This window comes from Felis catus, chromosome A3 (assembly GCF_018350175.1).
Source record: "Felis catus isolate Fca126 chromosome A3, F.catus_Fca126_mat1.0, whole genome shotgun sequence".
Lineage (NCBI taxonomy): Eukaryota > Metazoa > Chordata > Mammalia > Carnivora > Felidae > Felis > Felis catus.
Genome location: NC_058370.1, coordinates 102,995,917 through 103,009,413, shown reverse-complemented (window position 1 = coordinate 103,009,413; position 13,497 = coordinate 102,995,917). Strand labels below are relative to the sequence as shown.

General features: G+C 42.2%; 1 protein-coding gene across 5 annotated transcripts in view; it reads left to right on the top strand.

Annotated features, from left to right (window-relative positions):
• Window positions 1–13,497, top strand: part of TMEM87B (transmembrane protein 87B) — a 50,249-nt gene that overhangs the window by 20,488 nt on the left and 16,264 nt on the right. For 4 of the 5 annotated variants that reach the window (XM_011281171.3, XM_045054577.1, XR_002741211.2 and 1 more), the window contains exons 9-13: window positions 1,064–1,163; window positions 5,536–5,629; window positions 7,254–7,325; window positions 12,943–13,051; window positions 13,138–13,196. In XM_011281171.3, coding sequence (XP_011279473.2) covers window positions 1,064–1,163; window positions 5,536–5,629; window positions 7,254–7,325; window positions 12,943–13,051; window positions 13,138–13,196 — 434 coding nt within the window. Of the gene's footprint in view, window positions 1–1,063; window positions 1,164–5,535; window positions 5,630–7,253; window positions 7,326–11,196; window positions 11,269–12,942; window positions 13,052–13,137; window positions 13,197–13,497 lie in introns of all 5 variants that reach the window. The other variant, XM_019827588.3, reaches the window with a different exon arrangement.

The window sequence follows — 13,497 nt, the reverse complement described above, 5'->3', positions numbered from 1 at the left end:
AAAATCAAGCTGTCCGTTTTATTCCAAGAGTCAGCAAACTTCTTGTGCAAAGGCCATATGGTAAATATTTTTGGCTTTACAGGCCATATGGTCTCTGTTGCTACTACTCAACTCTGCCATTATAGCACAAAAGCAGCCACAGTCAACACGTCAACAAATGGGCGTGGCTCTCTTCCAATGAAGCTTTATTTACAAAGACAGATGTAGGGCCAAATTTGACCTGTGGGCTGTAGTTTACCAATTCCTTTTTTACTCCCTTGTTTACAGTCATTGACTTCCCACTGCCCTTCACATAAAATCCAGATTCATAACATGGCCTAACCACCCTGCGTGATTGTCCCTGCCTCTGTCACCAGCCTCTTTTTTTTATATCCCCCATTACACTCTCTGCTACAGATACACTGAACTTTGATTTCTTGCAAAGTATTTTACTTTTCATCTTTTCTCCTCCATGCCTTTTCATGTGCCGTTTATTTTGCTTTTCTCTTATTCCCCCCAAATGTTTAACTTTTACTAGGCCTTCAAATCCTGACTTAGATGTTGCTTCCTCTGCGAAGCTTTTCTGAACCCACTTTCACCTCCCTCAAGTGTGGATTCAGTTGGCTTCTTCATAGTCCTGGGAGATGCTGTGTTGCCTCTAGCACTCACCACACTGAGTTCTGTGTATTTACTTGTCCTCACCAGAGTAGCAGCTTCATGAGGGCAGGGATCATGGTGTCTCTTTTCCTATTGTAGCCACACAGTAGGAGCATAAATAAACAAATGATGAAGGCATCCTGGAGAAAAGAAAATTCTAGAGGACCTTATGGTTTTCAAATATTTACAAGACAGAAAGTTCTTTATAACCTCAAGGGGAAGAACAAGAACAGAGGGAAGCTGGGGGAGATTTTAGATTGATACAAGACTGAGGTTTTCAAACATCAGTTGGATTAGATGACCTTTAAAGCAAATAAGGCTAATTCGTCTGGAGTCAGAATGTACTTAATACACAGTACATCTTTAGAATCTTGGTGGCAGGCCTCTAGATGTACACAGAATGAATTCTTTTCTTTCTTCCCCTCAGCCCAAGGTTTATTGATATTTGCGGAGTTGATATCTGCGGTTAAGAGGACATTGGCTCGCCTCCTTGTGATCATTGTGAGCTTGGGCTACGGCATTGTGAAGTAAGTATTGGCGTGTTGGAAAGATACCGAGCCTCCAGTCTTGTAACTCCTTCCACTACATTATGAGCTCTGTGAAACTGGACACTTCTTAGTACTGTGATACAAGCCCCGTGGGGACCCCCGTGGGGAAATACCAGTGAGGAAAGCCCCGTGGGGAAATACCCGTGTTTTCACGGGTCCTCCATGTACCGGCCACTTGACACTGTCCTCAAATAAAGATCTTGAATTTGAAGTCCAGTGTGGCTTTTTATAGTTAGATGAAGAAGTAATCAACTTTAAGGATAATGGAAAATTTTTAACGATTCTTAAAGTTTAAACCATTTTTGGGGCGCCTGGGTGGCGCAGTTGGTTAAGCATCCGACTTCAGCCAGGTCACGATCTCGCGGTCCATGAGTTCGAGCCCCGCGTCAGGCTCTGGGCTGATGGCTCAGAGCCTGGAGCCTGTTTCCGATTCTGTGTCTCCCTCTCTCTCTGCCCCTCCCCCGTTCATGCTCTGTCTCTCTCTGTCCCAAAAATAAATAAACATTGAAAAAAAAAATTAAAAAAAAAAAAGTTTAAACCATTTTCTATTTCCTAGACACATGGTTCTGCTTTTACGATTGCACTCAAATATTGTAAAAGACAGAGAGGATTAAGCACCAGGTCAGCAGGATTTCGGACTGAAACCTGGCTGTCCACTGAGGACCCTACTTCTTCCAGGCCCCCTCAGGCTGCCGATCTTTTCTCTCCCATGCCTGTGAGTCACTGCGAATGAACATGGAACAGCTTGTCCTCTTTATCCTTATCGCCTTTTTAAAAACTCTCTAATTCCCAGAAGCTCAAGCTTTTAGCCTGGATCACCTGCTATATCTTCTTACTACAGTCACCTTTTAAGTTCCAGACTTCTCCCTTCATCCCTTAACTCATGGAGTACTTGCTCCCTGACTTTCTCAACACTGCGTGTGTCAGAATTCCCAGTGATTTCAGTTTCTTTGTGGGCGATCCTGTAAGTAACCTGAACTCACCCCCTCACCTGCACTGCTCTTACCTGTCCCCTCACCTCAGTTACTGATTCCCACTGCTATTTTCTAGACTTTATTGTTATGTATAACTGTACCCTCTTTACAACTGCAAATTTAAGCAATCCACTTTTCCACTGTCACCTTCTCTGTTTCCTGTTTACTTTTCCTAACACATCAGCCCACTTCATTCTTTGACCTTAGTATATAGCCTCTGGCCTTTTGATCCTGCTACCTTCCATTGATCCTTCAGGGTGCTGAACACACGCCCATGTCCACAGCCACGCCATGTGCACCTGAAGCCCTCCGCCTTTCTCTTGGCCAGCCTCCCTTGACAAATCCAGCTTTCCATCTGCTTCAGGCTCCTGCTGCAGAAGCAGAATCTGCCTGAGAAGAACACCCAACCATACTGCAGGCTCGTGTCGCTTCATGACCCGGAACTTTTAAGTGCGTCCTTAGTGTCCCTGGTAGTTCTTCTAGATCCCCTTGCCAGTCTCTGGCCCCTTTCCCACTGTGCAGAAGACTGTTAGGACTGTTCTCTCCCCTCCAGCCTCAGATTCCCTACTCGTATCTGTCTTACCTGATCTTGGTTCTTTTCTCATTGAGGAAATAGAAGCCATCAGAAGGGAATTCTAATGCCTTCCTGCCCCCAAATCTGTACCATTCCTCCCATATCTGAACCATGCGCAGCGTTCTCCTCCTCTTGAAGGAAAGGTACATGGTTTAGTCCTTTCCCTGCTCCTGGGCTCCGGATCCTGTTACCTGTCATCTGCTAAAGAAGCTGTTCCAGCAGCTGCTTCTGTTTGCTCCGGTCTCATCAGTTTTCCTCTGGTGGGTCACTGCCATCAGCATGCTGTTATTTCTGTCATCTTCAGGAGCAACCCTCGCTTGGTCCCAGCCGGCGCTGTCCTCTGCTGCTCCTTCATTCCCTCGCCCCTGTGCAGCATTATTTCTCAGATGCGTGCTCTGTACTTGCCACTCCAACGTCCTCATTTTCTCCTGATCGCACCCAGGGAAGTTTTCCTTCCATTCCTCCCTTGAGACTGCTCTTGTCAATTACCTTGACCTCTGGTTGCCAAAACCACATGGCCTTGCTCAGCCTTTGTGCAGGGGCCCTGGCTGCTCCTTCCTAACCTCCCCTGCTGGGCCCTCTTTGTCTTTCTGAGCTCCAGCATTGAAGCACCCCAGACCTCTGCTCACGCGACTCATATCCCTGGGGCGCACTCATCTAGTGTTTTGGCTCTAATGTCAGGACACATCCAGAGTGAACCTACCCCTCCCTTCCACAGCTACCACCCTGGGCCCGACCACCATCTTCTCTCCCTAGATAACTTCAGTACCCTCCTAACTGGTTTCCCGGCATCTGCCCTGGTCTCCTGTCAGTCTTTTCAGACACAGCAGAGGCCAAGATGATCCTTTTAAAGTTTATTTTTATTTATTTGGAGAGAGAGATAGAGAGCAAGCCAGGGGAGTGGCAGAGAGTGAGGGAGAGAGAATCCTAAGCCGGCTCCAGGCTGTCAGTACAGAGCCCGACACAGGCCTTGAACTCATGAACTGTGAGATCGTGACCTGAGCGGAAATCAAGAGTCGGACGCTTAACCGATGGAGCTGCCCACGTGCCCCAAGATGATCCTTTTTATTTTTATTTTATTTTATTTTTTATTTTTTTTAAGATGATCCTTTTTAAATGTAACTCCTATCTCATTACTCTTCTGCTCATCTCACTCAAAAAAATCCATTCCCTTTTTGTTTTTTCACATGGCCGACCGCACCTGCCACTCTCCCTTTTGAACACTCTGCTCCATCCTGCAGGCTTTCTTGCTGATTGCTCTTCCTTAAACACAGCAGACACTTCCTCACTGTGCAGTAAAGGCCTCTGTCCATAAGCATCTTGCCTGAGACCCCAGGCGTGGTTTGCTTCCTCACTCTCTTTTTTCTGCTCACCGTCCTCTCCCAGGGAGGCTGGCACTGTCAGGATTCCCGATGTGGTGCACACCCTCCATCACTCTGACCCTCACCCCATTTATAGCTCCAGTTTGACACAGATGTTAGGATTTATTGTCTCGTTCCCCCACTTGAATGTGACTTCCATAGAGTAGGAGCTTTGCCTGCGGGTGTCCTGCTGTTTTCTTAAGGCCCAGTGTAGTCCGTGGCACACAGTAGGCACTCGGCAAATACACACTGAATGTATACACATATGCTTGGGAGCTTGAGATTGTTGTAGTTAGCAAGGTTTTGGCCAAGACACCTTTTTTCCATTGGGTATTTATTGAGATTCCTTCTCAAATGCTTTTTGGGGTTTTTTCTTTTGGGGGGGGGGGTTGTTTGTTTCTTTGTTTTTGGCCCTGTATAGTAGTCAGAACACAGAATCCTCATGTGGAATCTTGGGCCTCCCTTTTCTAGTTATGCACTTCAGAGCACTCGTACTTCTGGCTGTTGGAGGGTTCCAGTTAGCTGGCTGTAAGGAGTCAGAATTTTGATGAACTAAATTAGATACAGTCTTAAATATAAGCTATGGATATTAGTTTAATTTTCAGTTGGATTTTATCTTAAAGTGACTACCTGAAGTATTTTTCCAAAATCAGGGTTTTTTTTTCTTCTTCTAATTACTCCAGTAAGAGTGTTTTTGAGCTAAAATGTCTGTGCGATACGATTTGCAAATTTCATGAAGTTTCAGTTCTGTTTTCAAATTACTCATTGCAAAAATCACTGTCTTTGCATTTTCCCCAGTCATCTATATCTTTAGAGAATCAAAAATGTTATTTTAGTTCTTTTCCACGTAAAGAATGGAAACTGAAATGTCTTAGCGCTCTTGTTTGGGCCACTGAGTGAAGAAAGGGGGTAGACTTCGATCTCCTCACACTCCTGTTCTTTTTCTACCCAAGTCAGAAAACTAGTGGATTATCTCTAATGAAATGTATCCCCGAACAGTTTTTAATTGACGCTAATGAAAGAATTAAGTTACTGTTTCTGTCAGTGACACAAGTAGGCCCGACCCTCCTCGGCGTCACCAATCTAACTGCTCCGCTCCCTGGAGTGAGCACCTGCACTCTGTTCCTTGGGGGGCTTGCATTTCAGCAGCAGAATCCTCTGGCACCTGAGTGGCCTCAGCATGTTGCTCCATGGGCATCTGTACAGCTTCAAGTCCTGGAGGAGACCCATTTTTTCTGAGGCTGTTTCTGCCTTGTTCCCTCCTGGGAAATACGCTGTTTCCTAAAACTGAGCAGAGGCAGGGGCAGGGCAGGCTGATTTGATTAGATAATGACTTCTCTCATATTGGAAAATTGGGCCAGTTATTGTATTCGGATGCATTTTACTTACCCATGCTTTTCCTTTTTTTTTTTTTTTTTTCTTTTTCCTCTTCTTCATTCCAGGCCTCGTTTAGGAACAGTCATGCACCGGGTGGTTGGACTGGGGATTCTTTACTTTATCTTCGCAGCTGTTGAAGGCGTGATGAGAGTTATTGGGGTAAAAACTACATAATTCCACTTCTATCCCTTTTTATTGTTGCTGTGAAATATGATTTAACTTTATATCTCCTGAGATGAATTTTTAAAGATAGGAAATGTATGAAAAAGGCCCAATTTGAGCTTTTTTTCCCCCTATGGAATATTTCCCTTTTTAAATAACTTCCTGAATGTAGTAAAAGAACTTCTTAAAATCTGATCAATTATGAAGGAAAATATCAATTATAAAGGATAATATGATCAATTATGAAGGAAAATATGATCGATTATGAAGGCACCATTTGATGTCATCCCAGAATGACATCTCCAGAATGTTCCATCCCAAAAACATTCGTGGTTATTCTTTATACAGAACATTTGTCTTTGTTATCATGCAGTCTGAACACATTCATTTCTTCCTTAACCCTTGGTTTTAAACACGTGGAAGTGAACAGAATTAACCGTACCCTTCACACATGCTGATATTACATCTCATCATGCTTGAGTCTCATTTGGTTATAACTGTTCTCTGACTCTTGTGGAGTCAGTGTTTGGGGATTCAACAGTCTCCACTCTTGGAAGACCCACAAGAAGGTAGTGTCCAGGGGGAAATGACTCAGGCGATGTGGGCGGCAATGCTTTACTCTCTAAGAAGAGGCAGAACATTTACATCTGGGAAGACCCCTCGATTTCTGGCTCTCGGTTTTCCTTAATAATATGGTTGACGACTGAGTGACTAAGCAGCTTATTATAGTTTACTCGATTCAAAGAACCTAGTAATTTTTACCCAGAATGTCTTTTGGATTGGATGTGTGAATCAGATCACTGGGCACAGAGTGAATGATCTTGTGTTGCCACGTAAGTTTGCTTCATATATTTTGATCTGAGCCTTACAGCAGGACATTTGTCCAGTAATGTTAAAAGCCTCATTCTTCTATTATCTTCGAAACATCTGCGTTCTGTATTAGACACACTTGCTCTTTTCATCTCTGACTCTCTGAAAGATACATTTATTTTTACTTTTACATAATAGCGAAGTACTGTGCATTTATATATATAATTTACAGGAGCTAGTCTTTGCTAGAAAGAGAAAAGATAAATATCCCGCATGTAGACATAGTATAAACATTGTTTTTCTTTAAGGTTTTACATAGACAACATCTTAGATATAACTTTTAAATATGATTTTCTGTCAACTTGTGATGAAAGTGTCTAATCTATGGTTTATGTTTACTCTTCCACAGTTCCTTTTCTTTGTTTTGTTTTGTTTTTTCATGTCCCTTCACAGATAGTAAGAAAGATCAGGAGTCCCATTTCATTAGTAGCCCTGGCTGTAGGTTGGTGTGGAGAGGGGAGAGATTGAAATGGTTTATCTCAGTGGAGCTGGAGACATGATATGTTTTATTTGCCATTGCATAGTACAATTTTACATTCTCGTTGAATAGGTGGATGGCAGACTAACACCTGTTGCTGCCAAAACAAAAATTTCCAAGTGCATAGACACAATTTTGTTAGGAATAAAATTTTTCTGTGGCTTTTGTAAAATGATGAAATGAGCTCAATTGTTTTTCTTTATCACATAATAATTTCTATAATGGAACGAAACTTTTACATTCAGATTTTTCCCCCTGTTTTTTATCTTCCAGGGTTCTAACCATTTAGCTGTCATTTTTGGTGACATTATTTTGGCAGTTATTGACTCCATTTTTGTATGGTTCATATCCTTTACTATGTCCTAAAGTAGTTTGTTGTGTCATTAAAATCAAATTACTTTTAGTACTGTTCCGTTATAATAGAAGGAACTATAGTTATGCATTATTATTTTTAACCTCAATACGGGAATTTAGTTGAAGGTGAAAAAGTAACAATTCCCCAAACAAACAATATCTTTCTTTTTCTATTAGTTCAGCAAACTTAAGTGCTCAATATGTGCCCCATACTGAGGAGACACAAGAAAAAGGTATTGTTCCTGTGTTACTCTGGTGGGGAAGAAAAATACATAACTAGGAACAATAGAGTGATAGTAATGGCCATTGTAAAGAGATGCTATGCAAATAGAGAAGAGAGAAAGCAATTCTAGTGCAAAACTCAAGAAGACTTCACAGAGATGGTGACATTAAATTGAGACTGGAAGAACAGATAGAGGCTAACCAGGAAAAGAAGTGGGGAAAACGCATTCTGGGAATATTGAGGGGAATAAATAGTTGGAAGCGTGAAAATACAGGGACCGTGGTAGAATGTCCCAGAGTAGCTTGCCTATAAGGTATACATGTGTGGAGAATCGTGGAAGGTGGGGCCAGAGGGAAAGGTAGAATGATGTGCTCAAGAGTCTAAAGTTCCTTCTTCAGGCGAGAGGAGACAGGAATCAAAGCCGTGCCGGCAAATACCATGATGAAATCTGTATTAGAAAGAACTCGAAAATAACATTCAAAAGTGACCCAGAAGAGACAGCTGGCTGGCTCAGTTGGAAGAATGTGAGACTCTTGATCTTGGGGTGGTGAGTTTGAGCCCCGTGTTGGGTGTAGAGATTACTTAAAAACAAAATCTTTAATAATTAAAAAAAAAAAAAAAAGACCTGAAAAAGGAGGGTCTAGAGTATTGAGACAGGAAGTCTACTAAAGAGTCGTTTGTAGCAGTCCAACAAAAAGATGGTAAGGGTTAGAAACAGGGCAGAGGGAATGGGAAGGAGACTCCAGATAACAGACTGAGTAGGAATGGGTGGGAAAAGAAGGGCGAGAGGTCAAGAGAAGTCTTGCATATCTCATTTGGATGGCTAGGGCAGTTTTGCCACCCCAAGGCCGTGAACCTAGGGAAGGGACCATCTTGGTGAAGTTTGAACTGACTTGGGCCATTCATGTTAAGTAGAGAGTTGGAAAGCCCAGCCTGGGTTTGTCAGAGGAATTGGAACTGGTGATGAAAGTTGGAGGTCATCTTCACATGAGACAAGGTTGTAGCCTGCAGAAGTGACCCAAGAACACGTAGACGAGTGAGAGAGGAGAGGACCAGGAGGGCGCCTAGTGGAGTGGAAACGTGCCTGGAACACCAGCGTGGAAGGAGGCAGAGGAACCCAGAAATTGTCCTGGGGTGAAGACTGGGCGAGCTTGGGTAAGGTAGGGTGGTCCACAGTGGCCAGTACTACAGAGAGATGAGCTGCCAAGGTGTACCTGGCTTAGGTCATTCCAGAGGTCACAGCGGGACAGCAGGAGAGCAGGTTCAGTGAAGCCGATGGGGCAGAAGCTCCACTGTAGCAGCAGGAGAACTTTTTAGTGGCAAGGGGAGCCATCCTGGAGAACCCTCCTCACTGCTTCAGTGACTCCAGTCGAGTCTGGGAAATTCCATTCTCTTTGACTCCGAAGCAGAGCCCTCTACTACACATTCTTGGAAATGGGAGGAATCCTAAAGAAAGCGTGAGCTGGGCAGAGCAGAGGGCAGTGCTGTGTGTATCCCAGAATATGACCTTTATGTTTCTTCTGCATTTGTATCCTCTATGAAGCTCTTTTCTATAGATGGATTTGTTTTTTACCAAGTTTTGTTTTTGTGTTTCCACTGTCTTCAATACTTGTCTTTTTTACCTTTTCATGTTAAATGTTATTTCATTTCCTTGTAATTTCTTTCCATTTTCTCATGTTTTTCTCTCACAGGAAGGCCAGAGGGCTTGAGTTTGCCTGTGTTCCTCCTCTGCAGAGATCCCCCCTTTCTGTAGATGGGCAAACATGCATAGTGCTGCTAACTGCCTTTTCTGAGTCCCCCATGGGTGTTTTCTTCTCAATCCAGTCTGTCTGCCCCTTAAACTCCCTGTTTGCGAATTTTTAGTATGCTTCCAAGTTAAAAACAAAACAAAACAAAACAAACCTTTGACTGTACTCTCCTTACTCTCTAAAGCAGCGGGTCTCAGCCTCCTTTGGGTGCCGGGATCAGAGAGGCCTTTGAAAATGGAATGAAAGCTGTCAAGCCTCTTGTCACAAGATTCATACACTCCATGGATGTTTTGCCTGCGTTAGGGCATTTAAAAACCTAAATTATATCAATGGATCCTCTAGTGTCTAAGGGGTGTCTAGTTAAGAAATAATACCTGATTTAAAGAGTTGTTTCTCACCGAACTTGCTTAAAAATCTGCTGTACTTCTGTTCAAAGCTACTAGTTTGGAATCCAAGTTTGTTGAAAGAATTTATAGTTAAATTTTATAGTTATCTTTTCAGAGAATGCTATAAATCTTACTGTAGTGTCATTTTTATGTTTTCCCCATGAAAACACATTTAACGACATTCAGCTATTAAGAAGGTGAAACACCTTGCTCAGTCCTGCCCAGGAACAGTGCCCTAACTATAAGTACTCCTCCCCAAGGGCTGTGCTTCCTTCTCGGCTACACTGCAGCCGCATTGCTTGTTGGGATGCTCACCTGACTTGAGGACAAGGGGTGGGCAGTGTAGACATACCTGGCACTGGGATCGGCAGAATTGCAGTGAAGATGAACCTAGCTTTTGGTCTCAGATCTTCTATTCTGTCATTTGTGCATTTAGAAAGTGAGCTTCAGATGTCTGCTGAATTTGGAATTGTCTTGTCTCCAAAATTGGATACGCTTGGAGCCTTTCATTAGTTAAGGAGTATGCTCTTCAATTAATTGAGCTGTGGACGCTGCATTTTAAAAAATCTGTACTATCTTTTTTCCTGGTAATTTACAAGATATGTATTTCAAAGATTTCTTCTTCTTAACCAACCATCCACAAAGTAGTTCACTAGGAAAAACAGTAATGCAACTTGGCAGAAAATTCCAAAGACAAGCAGCTCTAACGACCAAATTCCATCTGGATGTGAATGAGGGTAATTTATCACCTTTATGGACAGCATTGGCTTTGGTCCATTTCCAACACATAATGAGCCAAATTGGAGTGGGGAGATAAGGAAAACAAGGCAAAAGACTTAGTTTGCTTAATGATTAATATTTTTAATAAAGATGTTTGTGATAAAAGTCATGAAGAAATTCAGAAATTAAAATTATCTTGGTTAGTGTTTCATGGTGAGAGAAAGGACACTTAGTATCCATTTCAGCTTGAACCTGAATTTCCTATTTGCTTTTAGATGGCTATTTGGCAGTTTTCTTGACGGAAGTGAAAAATCTGCATTTTCTGTACCGACAGAGAATACATTTCTTTTTAAATTTTTTTTTTAATGTTTATTCACTTTTGAGAGAGCACAAGTGGAGGTGGGACAGAGAGAGGAGGAGACACAGAATCTGAAGCAGGCCCCAGGCTCTGAGCTGTCAGCACAGAGTCTGGAGTGGGGCTTGAACTCATGAACTGTGATATCGTCCCACTGTTAACCCACTAAGCCACCCCAGCGTCCCAGGAGAGCAGATTTCCTAAATGATTACAAATGGCAGGCAAAAGAAGCAGATCTACCTACATCACAGAATTGAGTGCTTGTATAATGACCCCGTTTCCTGTGCTTTGATGAACTTAACATAGCTATCCCCTAAGAATCTGATTCTAAAGTAAAATAGCTTGAAAAATTGAAAGCCATAGCTTTTCTCTTGAAGCCCTCTTCCTCTTTTTTTTATGCTTGTTTTAATTTTGTGCTGTTTTGCTGCAGGCAAATGACTCTGATCTTGTGCTTCTGGCCAGCCTCCCTCTCTCTCTCCTTGACTCTGGCTTGTGCTGGTGGATATCCTTTTCCTACCGCAGAGCACGTCCGCCTTCCCGTTGCTTCTAACTCCACGATAACCGGGCCTGTTTGCTTTCGTAACCACTTTCCTTTAATGGGAGAAATGATTTAAGCTTTGCCGAAATTTAACAGTGTCTTGGTAAGTGGGGGTTTAGGCAGTTTTGAATTTGCTTTCGATCTTTTTATTCCTGGGCTTCGAAGAAGTACTTTAGAATTATTAAATGAGACCAGCTTGCTCACATAGAAAATTCATTTTCTTCAGGAATTTTTAAAAAAGAATTTTTCTTGATAATGTTTAATGAATACAGCATATTTGCATTTTTGTAAATTCTAACAATAGCCTTCATTCGTTGAATTGTGTTATTTTAGAAATGGATCTTCTTGCGACTGCTCCTTGGTCATTTAGGAAGATTGAGTCGCAGTTTTGAGTACTACACTGAAGTTTCTGATTAATGAAGAATTGGGAATTTAAAATAGGCAAAAATACAAAACGTGCCACTTCCATTCTTGGGCTTCGCTCTGTAATTTTCAGCGTACGGTTCATAAAACAGCTTGGTGGTGTGCTCCAGAGGAAGCACCTTCCTCTTACGAAGAGAGAGCTGCCGCGGAGCTCAGTGGAGAAGCCTCTTTTTACTTCTTCCTACTTGTCAGTGTTGAGCTTCGCCTGATCCCTGTACTCCTGGAAGACAGCCACGGTTAACAAAACCCCTACCCTTTCGTGTTCGGGAAAAGCCTTACTACAAAGGACCTCCTTTCTCCATAGGACTCTCCTGAGACTCCCGGATGCCCCCTTGTCACCCATGACCAGGCCAGGTACAGACCTCCTGACCAGTCTGGGCAGAACGCCAGCCTGGACCAGATGAAGCGGTCTCCCTCCCCAGGGCCCTGAGCTTTCGTCCACCGCAGCCCTCCTCGGTGGCCTCTTCTGAGAATCTGCACACCTCAGGGAAAGTCTTTCCCCGATCAGCTGACCAGTCACGCCACCCACTTCCCCACACCGGCTTTCCAGTCTTGTTTACCTCTCCCCACAAAGGCAAAGCCCTGTCCAGCCTGACCTGTGGGACTCTTGCGATCTTAGACTTGGAACATTGTCCCCATTGCAGTGAGCCTCCTCTGCTTGTCTCAGTAATCTTGTGAATGAAGTCTCCCCAGACTTAAGTCCAGATTTGTTTTATTTGACATTTAAATTTTTTAATTTATAAATGGAATTGATAGATGACCTAATATGGTCATTCAGAGGATAAAACAAGAGGAGACTAGAAAGAACAAAATAAGAAAGAAACAGAGACAAAAGCATAAGCCAAAGGGCATGTCATAATGTGATCTGTAAGAGTATCTGGCCTAAGGGGGACTCCTTTCCTGCATATACCGGTCTTTCCTGTTCTGGGAGCTTGGCCTTGAAGGAGAACATCACAGGACTTCTTGCTTATTGTCTTCCTCAAAGTTTGTTTAGTTCAGACAATGGTAAATTGTAAAGCAAAATCCGTGATAAAATCAGTATCATGATCATACAGTATTGGCTAAAGTAATATTTTCTGTGTTTTTATTAGCTTTAAATTATAGGAACTATATTTAGCAGTACTAATTTTAGAAATGTAGTAGAGGATTATTATTTTGGTTTTTATTTTAACTGCTTGTTACTGTTTAAAATGGTTTTCCTTAACTTTTTTTCACATATTTATAAGTTTGGCCCAAACTATGAAGACTCTAAGGCTAAGAAAGAACACGGTGAAATTTTCTTTATACAGGCACTTTACAAATACTCTGATCTTTGCCGTACTAGGTAAGCTATTTGATTTTTCTTGTTATAATAAATTATTTCAGTATTGCATGTTCCTTCAAAGGTGACCTTTTTTTGGTGTGTTTCAGCTTCTGTAGTATTTATGGTGTGGACGACTAAGACATTTAGAATTGCAAAATGTCAATCCGTAAGTATAATCTTCCTATTTAAACAGTTTTCATTTCTAATTATACTATTTTGGGTAATTTTGAGTACTTTAGTTTGTGTTTGTAAATAAAGGTAACTTTAGTGGAGATTGTCAGTTTAGTTTTTTTTTTCTTTTTTAATTTTCTTTTTTATTTTTTTAAATTTACATCCAATTAGTTAGCATAGAGTGCAACAATGATTTCAGGAGTAGATTCCTTAGTGCCCCTTCCCCATTTAGCCCATCCCCCCTCCCACACTCCCTCCAGGAACCCTCTGTTTGTTCTCCATATTTGAGTCTCTTC